The 16,384-nt window shown below is 36.2% G+C and overlaps 1 protein-coding gene across 1 annotated transcript; it reads right to left on the reverse strand.

Annotated features, from left to right (window-relative positions):
* Positions 1 to 488: 488 nt before the first annotated feature.
* On the reverse strand, positions 489 to 8,834 carry LOC127639522 (CD276 antigen homolog). Its single transcript, XM_052121566.1, has 4 exons — positions 8,739 to 8,834; positions 3,484 to 3,524; positions 3,080 to 3,405; positions 489 to 2,956 (listed from the first exon to the last, which is right to left on the reverse strand). The coding sequence occupies exons 1-3, from the start codon at positions 8,744 to 8,746 to the stop codon at positions 3,095 to 3,097; spliced, it is 360 nt and encodes a 119-aa protein (XP_051977526.1). The 5' UTR covers positions 8,747 to 8,834; the 3' UTR covers positions 489 to 2,956; positions 3,080 to 3,094.
* Positions 8,835 to 16,384: the final 7,550 nt, after the last annotated feature.

The following is a 16,384-nucleotide window of genomic DNA, read 5'->3' on the forward strand; positions in this document are numbered from 1 at the left end:
TCACCATTGTTTTGAGCAAAGTTATGTTAACTGGTGGTAAAGATTTTATTTATGTCTTTTTTAAAAGAAGCATAGCAGAGGGTCACAAAGGGAAACTCAACAATCTGTGAACCATTCCACCTCCCCTCAAATTGTGACACTACTAAGACAATGACCACATGGCATCAATAAATGCAGAGATCATTTGACGGATTTTGCCTCTGTGCATGGGGGATTCTGATGTTATATACAAGAAAGATGGAGAATGGGGTAATTCTTTACACAATATGCCCTTAATTGAGGAAAAATGTGTGTATCCAGAAATAATGTAATCTTCAATTTCAATTTTCACTTTAATGTATTAGGGGTCTTCAACCTTTTTCTGACCAAGGACCATTTAGTGGATAGAGAGACAGACCCTTGAAACATATTGTATAAAATTAAGTGTTGCATTTTAAGCCTGCATGGCCAATAATAAATAACGTGTACAGTACAACATAAATGCATTTTTATACTTTATTATGTCTATATTGCAAAGCCATTGAAGTAATCAATCTGAAATTACATATACATTAATGCATTTGGCAGACGCTTTTATCCAAAGCGAGTGAAGGCAGGTACCCTTATTACAGGGACAATCCCACTGAAGCAACCTGGAGTTAAGTGCCTTGCTCAAGGACACAATGGTGGTGGCTGTGGGGATCAAACCAGTTATATTCTGTAGCCCACTATGCCACCACCACTCCAATTACACTTAATACAACTGATTTTAGGCCCATCCAATGAGACCTAACTTCAGTAGACTAACAAAACAATAAATAAATACATTAAATAATTTAAATTAGATAAATAATAGTAATACATATAAATATTACTTAGTAAATCCAATCTATCCATCTATCTTCTGTCTCTTTAATGTAAAGTATTCTAGAGGTGCATAAACTGTAGCAACACATACAGTAGGCGCCCACACAAAGGATGCAACGAATCAATACAGGGGGCAGTCGGACAGCAGTTGCGCCCCTGCAGAGACCTCTGCAACCTATGAACATAAATGATTTTAAGCTTTATATTTCAGTCAAGGCTTCGTCAAGAAAGCATCGAATTTGCCACAATGAACATTCCTTTTCTAGTTAAACCAAAGGGTTTAAATCAATTGATTTTTTGTTTGTATCAACTCAAAAGATTATCAACTTTTTAACTGCACTCACATGCACTTTTTAATTCGGCATGCTTTTCATCAATTCTGTTTTCAGCTAGTGCATTCTCATAGCTTGCACATTTAATGGACTTGACATATGGAACAGTGAGTGTGGCGGCTCTACAATAGATTGCTTTTTTGTGATTGTTCCACCAGTCAGAACCCATCAGTGAGTTTATACATAAGGATGCAGATCCAATGGCTTGTGTGTCAGCAAGCATGATTTTGATACATACACAAAGGGTCTCATTCACTAATAAATGCATAGTTGCCCATTTCCGATAAGTCCTAAGACAAAATTTTGTGGTGTGTACATGCATACAGTAAATTCGTATTTAACCTTGTTCTAATGTTCATGAATACAGATTATTTTAAAGGAGCACGTCCCAGTTATTAATTAATAATAGTAACATAACCTTATAGCCATATAGTAGGGGGAAGAGCAAAAGTAACACTAAAAAGCATTACAATAACTGATCTATTCACATACTGTATGCTAGATTTCCCTTTTTCTTAGCCCCAAACAGTAAATTATTTCTGTCCTTTCATCCTTGTTATTATTCAATACTTGTTATTTTATATAAGTATTATTATTATACATCGCAACAAAGAATTTTCCAACCATTGGAGTCATTCAAGCTTTAAGTAATGCCTTGATGTTTCCGAGATTCCACAGTCAGCAGGGGGCAGTCAGCGCAGCCTTTCACAGGTGACGCTCTCAAAGACAGCAGACGGTGAACATAGGCCATCAATTAAAAACAGCACACATGGAACACGTCCTGTCAGAGACTGACAAACTCTATAGAAAACTGACTGCAGTCTAGAGAAGGCCAATGAAAGGCTTCTGTTCAATGGAAATAAAACTAACAATAATTTGACTTCTAAAGCCACTTTTTGCATTGTCAACTCAATCCTTGTCTGCAACAATGATGTCATGTATTTGAATGATCTGAATTATATGTTATTTTTACAATAATTGTAATTATTAAAAATGTAATCCTTTATTTGGGGGCCTTTCTCAACGCATTGATATATATATATATATATATATATATATATATATATATATATATGCTGAACAATTTAGTTTAATTTGATAAATAATGTATTCAATTAAAACATTATTTTTTATATATACATTTATTAAAAATCGACTGACAGCCCTAATTATAAATTTTATAATTGTATTTCTTCTACTACTAACGTCCTTGTGAACACGAGTCGTGTGTCATCTTTTATCGCTGTCAAATATAAGGAATATTTGGAAAACTTTAGGGCAATTTTTACAGTAGAAAATGTCTGTAATGTCTTTTGCCCAACTATGCAAAGGTCTGAATTTATGGATTCATTGTTTTTTAATGAATCCATAATTAACAGCCCTTGCTACACCCTCGACCCAGTGGTTTAGTTGGTTCTAAATTCTATTTGCAAAATTAGAATAGATTTAAATACTAACCTCTTAATGAATCATGATTTCAGTGTGTACACACAGTTAGTGAATGAGGCCCATGGAGGGGTATTATAACTAATCTCACGGAAAAGCATGTAATTAATGAACATGCATTTCGAGCACTTGAGTGAGGTAAGTTAATATAATGTCTCATAAGCTTGCGCTCATTTCTTGAAGCAAATCTGATCTAATTAACCAGTTGAGAATTCATGGCTTTCACACACATAGCAAAAAATAAACAGAGAAAAAAGTTATGAAAAAAGACACAATCCGTTCTGGTCTTGTTTCCACTGCATGGCTTCTCTTCTTGTCTCCTGTTTGTTTGCCTGAAAGACAAAAACAATTGCAAAAATGCTTTGAAGAAAACAGCTAAATCATTAAAAACTGCATTCAGATTCTGAATTGATATTTCCCCCAAATGAACAACTTGTTAATCATATTTTGCACACCTTCAATAAGAAGCTCTACGGTCGGATTCTGCAGCTCTTTGTAATATAACAGATGTACTTTCCTCCATCAGTGTACTGAAGATTGTTGAGTTTGAGGGAGAAGTTTCCTTTCACATATTCCTCAGGAAAAGTTTCAACTCTGTTCTTGTAGGCCGTGTTCTGGCCTTCTATTGAATCTTTGCCCTCGATTATGTTATACACATTTCTGCTGCTGTTGTGTCTCCAATACACTGTTATTTCTTCTCTTTTAAGGTCATTGTTACTGGAAGAACACGGCAGAACAATGAAATCTCCAATAAAACCCACAACTGTCACCTGCAGAGATGCTGAAATGAGAGAGAACTTAGAAAACACACAGTTTGGTGTATTGCAATGTGGCATGAATTTGTTTGGTAGGAGCTCACCTTTGCATATTAGCAGTATAAACAGAGGGATGACGCAAAGACTGCGGAAAAAGTCAGACATTTACAGAAAGATCTGGTTGAATGTGAGTTACCTTAGAAATGTTGTGATAGTCACATTTCAAGACTTTTGTTTGTTTGAGCATCCAGACAAGCGCAGCAATAGCTCAGCCAATGGTGTGAGATTTGGGCTAGTCTGAGCTATTGCTGCGCTTGTCTGTACTTTACTTTGACACTGGATTCACAGACTTGCACACTTTAAAGAATTAGTTCACCCAAAAGCAAGTATTATCTCATCATTTATTCACACTTATGCGGTCTCAAACTCGTATGACTTTCTTTCTTCTGCGAAACACAAAGAGTTTTTATGTATATGTGATGTCCATACAATGCAAGTCAATAGGGTCCAAAACTTTGAAGCTTAATAAAAGGACATTCTGTAAAAGTAGCATAATTTAATCCACATTACTCGAGTTGTTTAACCCATGTCTTCTGAAGCGATATGATAAGTTTAGGTGAGAAACAGACCAAACTTCAACTCCATCAAAAACTCTTTGTGTTTCCCAGAAGAAAGTCATCGAAACATATGGATTAACTTTAATTTGTCTTTATATTATTATATTAAATTAAGATCTAGAATAAAGCTCAAGAACATTATGGTGATGAAGCAGGTCTGTGCTTCACTAGGTTACAATACTTGGAAAAAACTATGTTAGTATTCCCTTTCATCTCAGTAGCCAACACATTCTCACACCCCAACTCGTCACATATGGATGCTTGGGCAGGACCCCTTGGCGTCACTTATTGACGCGCTGGGTGTACCTTCGGCGTCATTTTACGACGCGTCCGGTTTTTAAACATAAAAAAACAGTTGGAGGGCCATTGTAGCCTATTCCTTTTTATTTTTATTTATTGCAGTCTCGACTCTCGACCCATTAGCAGCGTGAGCTTACCCAAGACGTGAAATTTCAACGCTACACGCTCCGGTTCAGAGATACATAGAAGTCTATCGGACTACCCTGCGCGTTGAAAAATGACGCCAAAGGTATACCCGGCGCGTCAATAAGTGACGAAACTGCCCAAGTGTCCGTATGTGACGAGTTGGTGTGAGAATGTGTTGCAGTAGCAGTTATGGCTGGCTTGTAAAAAGTTGCGTGCAAATGCCCTGTGATGTCATACGAGTTTGAGACAGCATAAGGGTGAGTAAATGATAAGATAATTATAATGACTATCCCTTCAACCAAAGATAAAACAACTAAGCTAAATGTTTCATTGTCACTCCCACATTAAAATGCATTAAAGGGACAGTTCAGTTCACCCAAACATTCTCTCATCATTTACCCACCCTCATACCATCCCAGATGTGTATGACTTTCTTTCTTCAGCAGAACACAAACTAAGATTTTTAGAAAAACTATTTCAGCTCTGAAGGTCCATTCAATGCAAGTGAATGGTGATCAGACCTTTGTAGCTCCAAAAATCACATTTTGGAAGTATTATTATAAAAATGTGTATTCTGCTGAAGAAAGTCACACATCTGGGATAGCATGAGGGTGATTAAATGATGTGAGAATTTTCATTTTGGGTGAACCCCTTTAAGTAAACTTTTTATGGAATATGCAAGTATATGATTGTATATCAACAATTATTATTTTAATGGCTTGCAATGTAAGCATCATTTCAAAGTATGTATACACAGTAGCATGCAATTATACCAGTGTCAGAAATTACCTTTTTTATTAAGGGGCAATATATGCCCACTGGAATCAATTTCGAGGGGCATTATTTCCTCTATGATGGCATATTTCTTCAAATATGCAGTAAAACACACAGCATGTTGTCCATTTATGGCCAATATTTCACATGAATCAACAGGCCTAGACAGCGTTAGATAACAAACATAATAAATACATTAATAAATTAATTAAAAACAGAGGAATTCAGTATGAAGCCATTTTTGCACCAAATTTTAAATATCTGGGATATTTTTGTCCCAAACCCAGGTTCATTTCTGACCCTGTTCTATGCATATTATAACAGGCCAGGCAAACAATGCAACATTCAATTGTATATGAAGCATATAGAATCAGCAGACAATGAAAATAAGTTTCATAAGTATGAACACAACTTTTAATTAGGGATGTTCACGAGGAGTCGAATACTCGAGTATTCGTTCTGCAATAATTATTCAAAAAGTAAAAATACTATTTGAATTTCGCAAAGTTTTGCTTTGCTGGCCATATATACAGAGAGATGCGTGCACACACAAACTAAAACTGGCAGTTATAACAATGCACTGGGTGGTGCTGTTGGACACAAGTTGATCACATTTGATGAGTAAACCATTCTGTTAGTACGTTTAGATGGACACCAAAAAAGCGGGTTATTGTGAGAATGTGGCTTGCAGTTAGAAAGCTGGGTTCCTGCTTAAATGTACTGGATAAGCGGTGTACACTTTACTCTCGTTGGTGTGCAACTCTTCATAAATCAGCTTCCTGTAACAATGTAATCCCTGCGACACTTCTGTAAACAACAAACATGGCATCTGAGAAAGTCTTTGCTAGGGGAGGTAAGGGACATCCCATCATTTAAACTGGTGTGTATATACGAGTATAGTTTACGGAGCACGTGGATATGCTTGTTTTTCTCAATAAAAACATGAGATACAATATAAACAACTATTATGTCACAAGTTTATATTTATCCTGTATGTTAACTGAGCCAGTCTACTTCATCTTTTTCTTCGCTTTGCGTGAGCTTAAATGCTTTCATTCTGTACTTTTTTGTTTAAATATTTTCCCCCAAAAAATTATATAAGCTTGTTTTGGAAATAATTAGAAGCTTGTTTTTCAATGGTGACGCAACTTTTATGACTAAAATAGTTATTTTACGGCATCTCTTTTTTCATTAATTACCTTCATTTAAATAATAGAATATTCAAATATTTGTATTTTATGAGCTTAAACATTAAAATACCAAATTATTGATGAATGCCCATCCCTCATTTTATTTAACTGATCATTTGGTCAAGTACTGTAAAAAGAAAGTTGGATATCTCATGCATGGAACATTTGTCAAAGAGCAAGGCTGAGCAAAAACATAACAGGTTATATAACATTTATTGTGACTATAGACTATTATCTCATCGTGCATGATGTCATTCAGCCATGTGCAGTTGTTCCATCTAGACCATGGTGCCGCCTCCCAGCGGGTGTTCAAAGGATGCCAGGGGGGCACTGAGAGTAAATTAATAGAGGGGGGTGTTAGGTTACAAATGGAGGGCGTTTATCAGTTATTTTAATCAAATCTATTGTCAACTTCCTGTTTGCAATAAATTGTTATCTAGACTCCATTATACTTTACATATTTGTAAAGTGGTTCATCTGATTCTGAAGTCTAGTGATGAATCTAAAGTACCTGGTTTAGCAACATCAAATACACAACTTCTGCTAATGCGCCTGTATGGCTCTGTAGATGTATACGGCTCAATGAACAGAGCAGCGCGAGCGCAAAGCCGGTGCGTTTTTCCTCACAGACCTCTTAAATGCACAACTCTGATCATTGCAGCTTTGCGAGAATCAGTGAGAAGCACGGCGCGAGACGTGGAAACCATTTCAATTCGGAACAGAATTCTACATGACCAGCCTTGAATTTACTATAGCAACACTAACTGTACTTTAGGCAGAAATAGATTGATAAAATGATCATATCACTATTCAGCTCTATTAAATTATATAATATCAAATACATATTTTTTTAATATAATAATTATTATAAAATATAATATATAATAACAACATTTTTGTTACAACTTTTAAATGCTTATATTTTGTATTTATTGTCCTCGTGGTCACTATAATGTGGTTCGTTCTCGGTGGGGTGCGTGGTGAGTTGAGCGTGGATGCCGCGGTGGATGGCTTGAACTGCTCAATGCAGCTGGGATTAGTCCTCCGCCACCCAGATTGAGGCGAATCACTACGCAACCACGTGGACTTAAAAGCACATTGGGGTTTGAGCATGCCAAATTGGCAGAAAAAGGGAGAAAATATATATATATAAATAACAAATTAAAAAAAATACCACTGTCAAAAATAAATACATTTAAATTTTCATCAATGCAAAATACACTTTTTTTTTATTTTTTTATTATAGATGAAACAGTAAAGTGTAAATCCTAACATTTGTTAAATAAAATATAAAATATTTTTTTGTGTAAGAAAATATAACTGATTTTGCCTTCAGAAATTCAAAGAGATGACTCATTTGAATCAATAAGTACTTGATGAAAGGAGCTCCAACTAAGTCACACTGTTAGAATAATTTAGTCACATAAATTAGGTGTTAACTTATAACTTTTTATAGAGGTTACAGATCAGAGGTTCTCAACCTTTTTTTCCTCATAGTTTCCTGCAGTTACAGAAATACTCAAACCAGCCCATCTGGCACCAACAATAATGCAATAGTCCAAATCACTGAGATCACATTTTTTCCCCATTCTAATGGTTGATGTGAAAATGAACTGAAGCTCCTGACCCGTATCTGAATGATTTTATGCACTCCGCTGCTGCTACACGATTGGCTGATTAGTAGGGTTGGGAACCGAGAAAATACTGGAATCGTCACACGGTCATTGAGTTTAATAGGATATTACAAACATTTACACTATATTTATTTGAAAACATATAGAATGTAAATTCCACAAATAAAGCCTTGTGTCATGAAAGGGATATTTTAAGAACATTTTATATTTGTTGTGATTTCATTATATCAAATGGTTAAATTGTTTAATTGATTTATAGAGCTAATACGTTTATCTAAAAAAAAAAATTAATTCAGCTTTGTGTTAGCAAAGAAAACCCATTCATGCATGTCTAAGTTGGTTTGGCTTGAAAATGTGATTTGCACGGAGAGTTTAATGAGTATTGTCAGATAATTTCACCGCAGTGCGGTATCCGTGGAGGCGTCGGGGACCGTTCAACTGGTCAATGATGAATCCGAATATTTAATTCAAGCCAACAAATTTAAACTTAAGAATGCGCTTCATGTGTCTTTCGCTTATAACATACCCGTGCCATTTAATGCCTCTCAATCTCATGCCGACTGCTGTAGCATACAGTATGTTTACAGTGACGGATGTTGTTCCCTCAACATGAGATCTCGAGGCCACTGCATATTATCACGTTACCATGAGTTAATATTATGTTAGCGTGTAAGATGGGTATTTGTCTGACAGCCGCATAAGAAAAAAATGAAATTACCTGACCATACTTGTGTCTCAATTAAATTAATTTAAATCGGAAGATTTGCAGTAAACAAAAAATGTGTTCGACGTCTTCTCACATTCTTCTTCTTCTTCTTGTTAATGGCCGTTCATTCTTTAGGAGTATTACCGCCACCTACTGTATAGCTTACATGAGTGTTGCATCTGTATTTTATTTATTTATTTCATATACATACACACATACACACTATTACACCTATATGCACATACAAATACATGAGGATGTAATAACAGATGTACTTTCCTCCATCAGTGTACTGAAGATTGTTGAGTTTGAGGGAGAAGTTTCCTTTCACATATTCCTCAGGAAAAGTTTCAACTCTCTTCTTGTAGGCCGTGTTCTGGCCTTCTATTGAATCTTTGCCCTCGATTATGTTATACACATTTCTGCTGCTGTTGTGTCTCCAATACACTGTTATTTCTTCTCTTTTAAGGTCATTGTTACTGGAAGAACACGGCAGAACAATGAAATCTCCAATAAAACCCACAACTGTCACCTGCAGAGATGCTGAAATGAGAGAGAACTTAGAAAACACACAGTTTGGTGTATTGCAATGTGGCATGAATTTGTTTGGTAGGAGCTCACTTTTGCATATTAGCAGTATAAACAGAGGGATGACGCAAAGACTGCGGAAAAAGTCAAACTAACATTTACAGAAAGATCTGGTTGAATGAGAGTTATCTTAAAAGACTTGAAGTGTGACTATCAAAACATTTCTGTTTGTTTGTTTGAGCATCTAGACAAGCCCAGGATTAGCTCAGCCAATGGTGTGAGTTTTGGGCTAGACTATACTTTACTTTGACAGGGACAATTCCTTGAAACTGGATACACAGACTTGCACACTTTAAATTAAATAATTAGTTCACCCAAAAACGAGTATTCTCTCATACACAGTAGCATGCAATTATACCAGTGTCAGAAATTACCTTTTATATTAAGGGGCAATATATGCCCACCGGAATCAATTTCGAGGGGCATTATTTCCTCTATGATGGCATATTTCTTCAAATATGCAGTACAACAAACAGCATGTTGTCCATTTATGGCCATTATTTCACCTGAATCAACAGGCCTAGACAGCGTTAGATAACAGACATAATAAATACATTAATAAATTAATTATTCTTCTTAGCGTTTGCATTGCGTGCCCAGCCACAGAACAGCATCTTGTTCAGCCAGGTGTAGAGCCTCAAGTCCGCCATTGAAAAAAGTTAGAGGACACTCATTGACAATATGCTGCATGGTTTCTGGTTCCCCACAGCTGCAGTTCGGGTTGGTGGCTTGCCCCCACCAACCCGAACTGTTTGTTGTGTCGTCGAGGAAGGTCGAAGCCAGGAGGACAGACCGACGGCTCAGCTACGAGAGCGTGGTTCACAACATCAGTTGCTGCCCACTCATCACTCCATGCCGAGTTAGCTGTCATATCCTCTGGTGGTTTGTTCAACCAGACAGGTTTTCTCGATGGCAGGCGGGCTGCTGGATGCAGTGTGATGTCCATGTTGAGTGGCAATTTGTCATTCACTTGGACTTTAGTCAGCAGCTTGGCAGTGGCCTCCTGTCGTCGGAGATGTGGTGGTGGTATGTTAATAAATTAATTAAAAACAGAGGAATTCAGTATGAAGCCATTTTGGCCCCTAATTTTAAATATCTGGGATATTTTTGCCCCAAACCCTGGTTAATTTCTGACCCTGTTCTATGCATATTATGAAAGGCCAGGCTAACAATGCATTGCATTGTTTGCTACTGAACTGCCTCATTGTTAAAATGATTAAACAAGAAGAAACAAAACCATTGTTGTGTTTTGGTGCTTAAACCTAATATTCTCATTACATGTTACAATATATCAATGTTTATATCAATAGTTGCATGTAAGGAAACATCTACAATGCATTAAATATATATTATTTTGAAAAAACATCTACTGTAGCTGTGGCCAGTTTGGAGTTATGAAAATGTACCACTAACTTACAAATAGTACCAAAGCGAATAAAAACTGTAAAAGTTTCACAGAAACTGACTTGTGACACATGACATTACAGCAAAGATGGTGCAAAAACAAAAGCATATACAGTAGTAGTGCACACATCGTCAACATGATTTTAATGACGTTTAACCCCGTCATGAGCTAATGTTCTTCAGGTAACATTACTGTAACTTTACAATGTTATAGATCAGAATGTAGACATTGAACTGTCCATAATAATATTTAACTTTTAACACAATTCAATTTTATTAAAAAAAACAATTTCATAATGGGGAAAATGTAGCCCAACTCCAGCCCCATTACATTGAGGAGGAGCAATACAAATCATAATCATCATAAATAATATGATGATGTAAAGTTGAAGCATGTAGAATCAGCAGACAATGAAAATAAGTTTCATAAGTATGAACATAACTTTTAATTAGGGATGTTCACGAGGAGTCGAATACTCGAGTATTCGTTCTGCAATAATTATTCAAAAAGTAAAAATACTATTCGAATTTCGCAAAGTTTTGCTTTGCTGGCCATATATACAGAGAGATGCGTGCACACACAAACTAAAACTGGCAGTTATAACAATGCACTGGGTGGTGCTGTTGGACACAAGTTGATCACATTTGACGATTAAACCGTTCTGTTAGTACGTTTAGATGGACACCAAAAAAGCGGGTTATTGTGAGAATGTGGCTTGCAGTTAGAAAGCTGGGTTCCTGTTTAAATGTACTGGATAAGCGGTGTACACTTTACTCTCGTTGGTGTGCAACTCTTCATAAATCAGCTTCCTGTAACAATGTAATCCCTGCGACACTTCTGTAAACAACAAACATGGCATCTGAGAAAGTCTTTGCTAGGGGAGGTAAGGGACATCCCATCATTTAAACTGGTATGTATATACAAGTATAGTTTACGGAGCACGTGGATATGCTTGTTTTTCTCAATAAAAACATGAGATACAATATAAACAACTATTATGTCACATGTTTATATTCATCCTGTATGTTAACTGAGCCAGTCTACTTCATTGACGGTTTCTTTTTCTTCGCTTTGCGTGAGCTTAAATGCTTTCATTCTATACTTTTTTGTTTAATATTTTCCCCCAAAAAATTATATAAGCTTGTTTTGGAAATAATTAGAAGCTTGTTTTTTCAATGGTGGCGCAACCTTTATGACTAAAATAGTTATTTTACGGCATCTCTTTTTTCATTAATTACCTTCATTTAAATAATAGAATATTCAAATATTTGTATTTTATGAGCTTAAACATTAAAATACCAAATTATTGATGAATGCCCATCCCTCATTTTATTTAACTGACCATTTGGTCAAGTACTGTAAAAAGAAAGTTGGATATCTCATGCATGGCACATTTGTCAAAGAGCAAGGCTGAGCAAAAACAGGTTATATAACATTTATTGTGCATGATGCAATATAATATGAGCAGTCAATGAGCCATCTCATCATGCATGATGTCATCCAGCCATGTGCAGTTGTTCTATCTAGACCATGTTGCCGCCTCCCAGTGGGTGTTATAAGGATGCCAGGGGGCATTAAAAGCAAATTAGTTGAGAGGGGGTGTTAGGTTACAAATGGAGGGCGTTTATCAGTTATTTTAATCAAATCTATCGTCAACTTCCTGTTTGCATTAAATTGTTTATATAGACTCTATTATACTTTAGGTATGATGGAGGTTGGTATGCATTTGTAAGGCGGTTCATCTGATTCTGAAGTCTAGTGATGAATCTAAAGTACCTGGTTTAGTAACATCAAATACACAACTTCTGCTAATGCGCCTGTATGGCTCTGTAGATGTATACGGCTCATTGAACAGAGCAGCGCGAGCACAAAGCAGGTGCGTTTTTCCTCACAGACCTCTTAAATGCACAACTCTGATCATTGCAGCTTTGCGAGAATCAGTGAGAAGCACGGCGCGAGACGTGGAAACCATTTCAATTCGGAACAGAATTCTACATGACCAGCCTTGAATTTACTATAGCAATACTAACTGTACTTTAGGCAGAAATAGATTGATAAAATGATCATATCACTATTCAGCTCTATTAAATTATATAATATCAAATACATATTTTTTTTTATATAATAATTATTATAAAATATAATACAATTTTTGTTACAACTTTTAAATGCTTATATTTTGTATTTATTGTCCTCGTGGTCACTATAATGTGGTTCGTTCTCGGTGGGGTGCGTGGTGAGTTGAGCGTGGATGCCGCGGTGGATGGCTTGAACTGCTGAATGCAGCTGGGATTAGTCCTCCGCCACCCAGACTGAAGCGAATCACTACGCAACCACGTGGACTTAAAAGCACATTGGGGTTTGAGCATGCCAAATTGGCAGAAAAAGGGAGAAAAAAATATAAATAATAATAATAAAAAATACCACTGTCAAAAATAAATACATTTCAATTTTCATAAATGCAAAATACACTTTTTTTTATAGATGAAACAGAAAAAATATATTGTGTAAGAAAATATAACTGATTTTGCCTTCAGAAATTCAAAGAGCTGATGAAAAAAAAACCTGATGAAAGGAGCTCCAACTTAGTCACATAAATTAGGTGTTAACTTATAACTTTTTATAGAGGTTACAGATCAGAGGTTCTCAACCTTTTTTCCTCATAGTTTCCTGCAGTTACAGAAATAATCAAACCAGCCCATCTGGCACCAACAATAATGCAACAGTCCAAATCACTGAGATCACCTTTTTTCCCCATTCTAATGGTTGATGTGAAAATGAACTGAAGCTCCTGACCCGTATCTGAATGATTTTATGCACTCCGCTGCTGCTACACGATTGGCTGATTAGTAGGGTTGGGAACCGAGAAAATATTAGAATCGTCACACGGTCATTGAGTTTAATAGAATATTACAAACATTTACACTATATTTATTTGAAAACATATAGAATGTAAATTCCACAAATAAAGCCTTGTGTCATGAAAGGGATATTTTAAGAACATTTTATATTTGTTGTGATTTCATAATATCAAATGGTAACTTTTTTTTTTTATTTATAGAGCTAATACGTTTATATATATATATATATAAATTAATTCAGCTTTGTGTTAGCAAAGAAAACCCATTCATGCATGTCTAAGTTGGTTTGGCTTGAAAATGTGATTTGCACGGAGAGTTTAATGAGTATTGTCAGATAATTTCACCGCAGTGCGGTATCCGTGGAGGCGTCGGGGACCGTTCAACTGGTCAATGATGAATCCGAATATTTAATTCAAGCCAACAAATTTCCGACGGCAAAGCCCATTAACTTTAAGAATGCGCTTCATGTGTCTTTCGCTTATAACGTACCCGTGCCATTTAATGCCTCTCAATCTCATGCCGACTGCTGTAGCATACAGTAGGCCTATGTTTACAGTGACGGATGTTCTTCCCTCAACATGAGATCTCGAGGCCACTGCATATTATCACGTTACCATGAGTTAATATTATGTTAGCGTGTAAGATGGGTATTTGTCTGACAGCCGCATAAGAAAAAATGTAATTACCTGACCATAATTGTGTCTCAATTGAATTCATTTCAATCGGAAGATTTGCAGTAAACAAAAAATGGGCTCGACGTCTTCTCACGTTCTTGTTGTTAATGACCGTTCACTCTTTAGGTGTATTACCACCACCTACTGTATAGCTTACATGAGTGCTGTTGCATCTGTATTATATTTCTTTATTTGTAACACACACACACACACACACACACACACACACACACACACACACACACACACACACACACACACACACACACACACACACACGATGATGTAATCCCCCACCCACCCCAGAGGATCAGAGCCCATGCTTCAGCTGGCGCTGCCTGTTCTGCTCCTCCAGCTTCCACGCTGGGCTCCTCAACCACCAGGATGGGCAGAAGCACCACGATCCCCATACATTATATCCTGTGCTCTAGTCCTGTATTCATTAAAAAGGTTAAAACAGCCCTATATGTCTGAGAATCTCGCAAACCCTTTCCCAAGAGGTCCATGACATTTACTGGTCCTTTATATTATAACTTATCAGCTATTTCATTCCCTGCTATCCCAATGTGTGCCGGTATCCAACAAAAGTATACTGTTATACCCTCTGCTTTCAATCTGTACAATATATAGATTTCCATCAGTAGATCTTCTCTATCCGTTCTTGTAGACGTTATACTTTTAAGAGCTGATGACGAATCTGAACAAATTACAGTCCTAATTGGCTTAGACTATTCAATCCATTGTAGCCCTACTATTATAGTAATTAACTCTGTGGAATATACAGTCAATTTATCCGTTATTCTAAGACTTATTTTTGTTTTAAAACTCTGAATATATACTCCTATACCAACTTTTTGATTAAATGGATCATTAGATTCATCTGTAAACCTCTACATAAAAGAGTTAACATTTTCTCTCATAAACACATTGATTTCATTACTACCCTTCTTCTGCCTTTTCCCGGGCCTCTAATAATCTCATTTCAACAATAGGTTCAGGAAAGTTCCATACTGGCACACCATGTAATGGCATATTAGGGCAGATGACTTCATGACCACAATCCTTGACCCCACTGTTCATACTTCCATCCAAAGATATTTCCTCCATTATTTTTATATTCCCAGCAGTCTTTTAAAACTGTGAGTGTGCGATGATTGTTGTCACTTCCTTGCAAGTTAATATATAATAGTTAGTTTTTCCCTTCTTAAGTCTAACGCCATCTCCCCCATTTCAACCCTGATGGCATCTAATGGAGTTGATCTTATTGCTCATTTGCTTATTCAGTTCTGATTTAGATGCAGCCCCATACACTGCACATCCATAGTTTAACATATTAAAGCTTGATAAACATGTAACAGTGAACTCTTGTGGGCTCCCCATTCATTGGCTATTGAAGACATACAATTTATTATACCTTTACATTTGTTTTCAATTTGTCTCTTCCATGTTAATTTCTCATAAAAGATTAATCCAAGATACTTGAATTCTGTCACTCCTTCTAGTGGTTGATCATATAATTTCAGAATCATTTGTTCCATTTTCTTTTTCTTTGTAGAAATCATATACTGAGTCTTTGGTACTGAAAATTTTAACCCCCAATCTATTGACCATTCTTCAACTTCTCTGATCTGGTTATAATATTTTATTTTTCTCCAAAAAGTAATTCAACCTTCTTACTATCATTTTGTCCATTACTTTGCACAATGTAGATGTGAGTTCAATTGGTCTATAGCTGTTAGACCTTTCCCAGGTTTAACTATTAGTATCACTATTGCACTTTTCCAATCCTTGGGTAAAGTACTTTCATTCCATACATGATTATATATATTCAATTACGCTTCAATGGCTATGAGTGGTGGTGGCGTAGTGGGCTAAAGCACATAACTGTTAATCAGAAGGTCACTGGTTTGATCCCAGCTGCCACCACCATTGTGTCCTTGAGCAAGACACTTAACTTAGTCTCTCCCTGGTTTTGTATTCTTTGAATTGTTAATAGCTATTTTTAACTCAAAATAATTAAAATCCATATTGCTATCTACTCCTTGTTTTTTCATACAGGTATTCTTATATATTTTGCTTTTGTCTTCTTTTTAAAAACTTATCATCCAAGTTTTCAGTCCTGTGGATTTT

The sequence above is a fragment of the Xyrauchen texanus genome, chromosome 48 (genome assembly GCF_025860055.1).
Source record: "Xyrauchen texanus isolate HMW12.3.18 chromosome 48, RBS_HiC_50CHRs, whole genome shotgun sequence".
Classification (NCBI taxonomy): domain Eukaryota; kingdom Metazoa; phylum Chordata; class Actinopteri; order Cypriniformes; family Catostomidae; genus Xyrauchen; species Xyrauchen texanus.

Coding starts and splice junctions, on each gene's coding strand:
- LOC127639522 (XM_052121566.1), bottom strand. Junction 3,406..3,483: donor TATACTGCTAATATGCAAAG/GTGAGCTCCTAC, acceptor CTCTCATTTCAG/CATCTCTGCAGGTGACAGTT.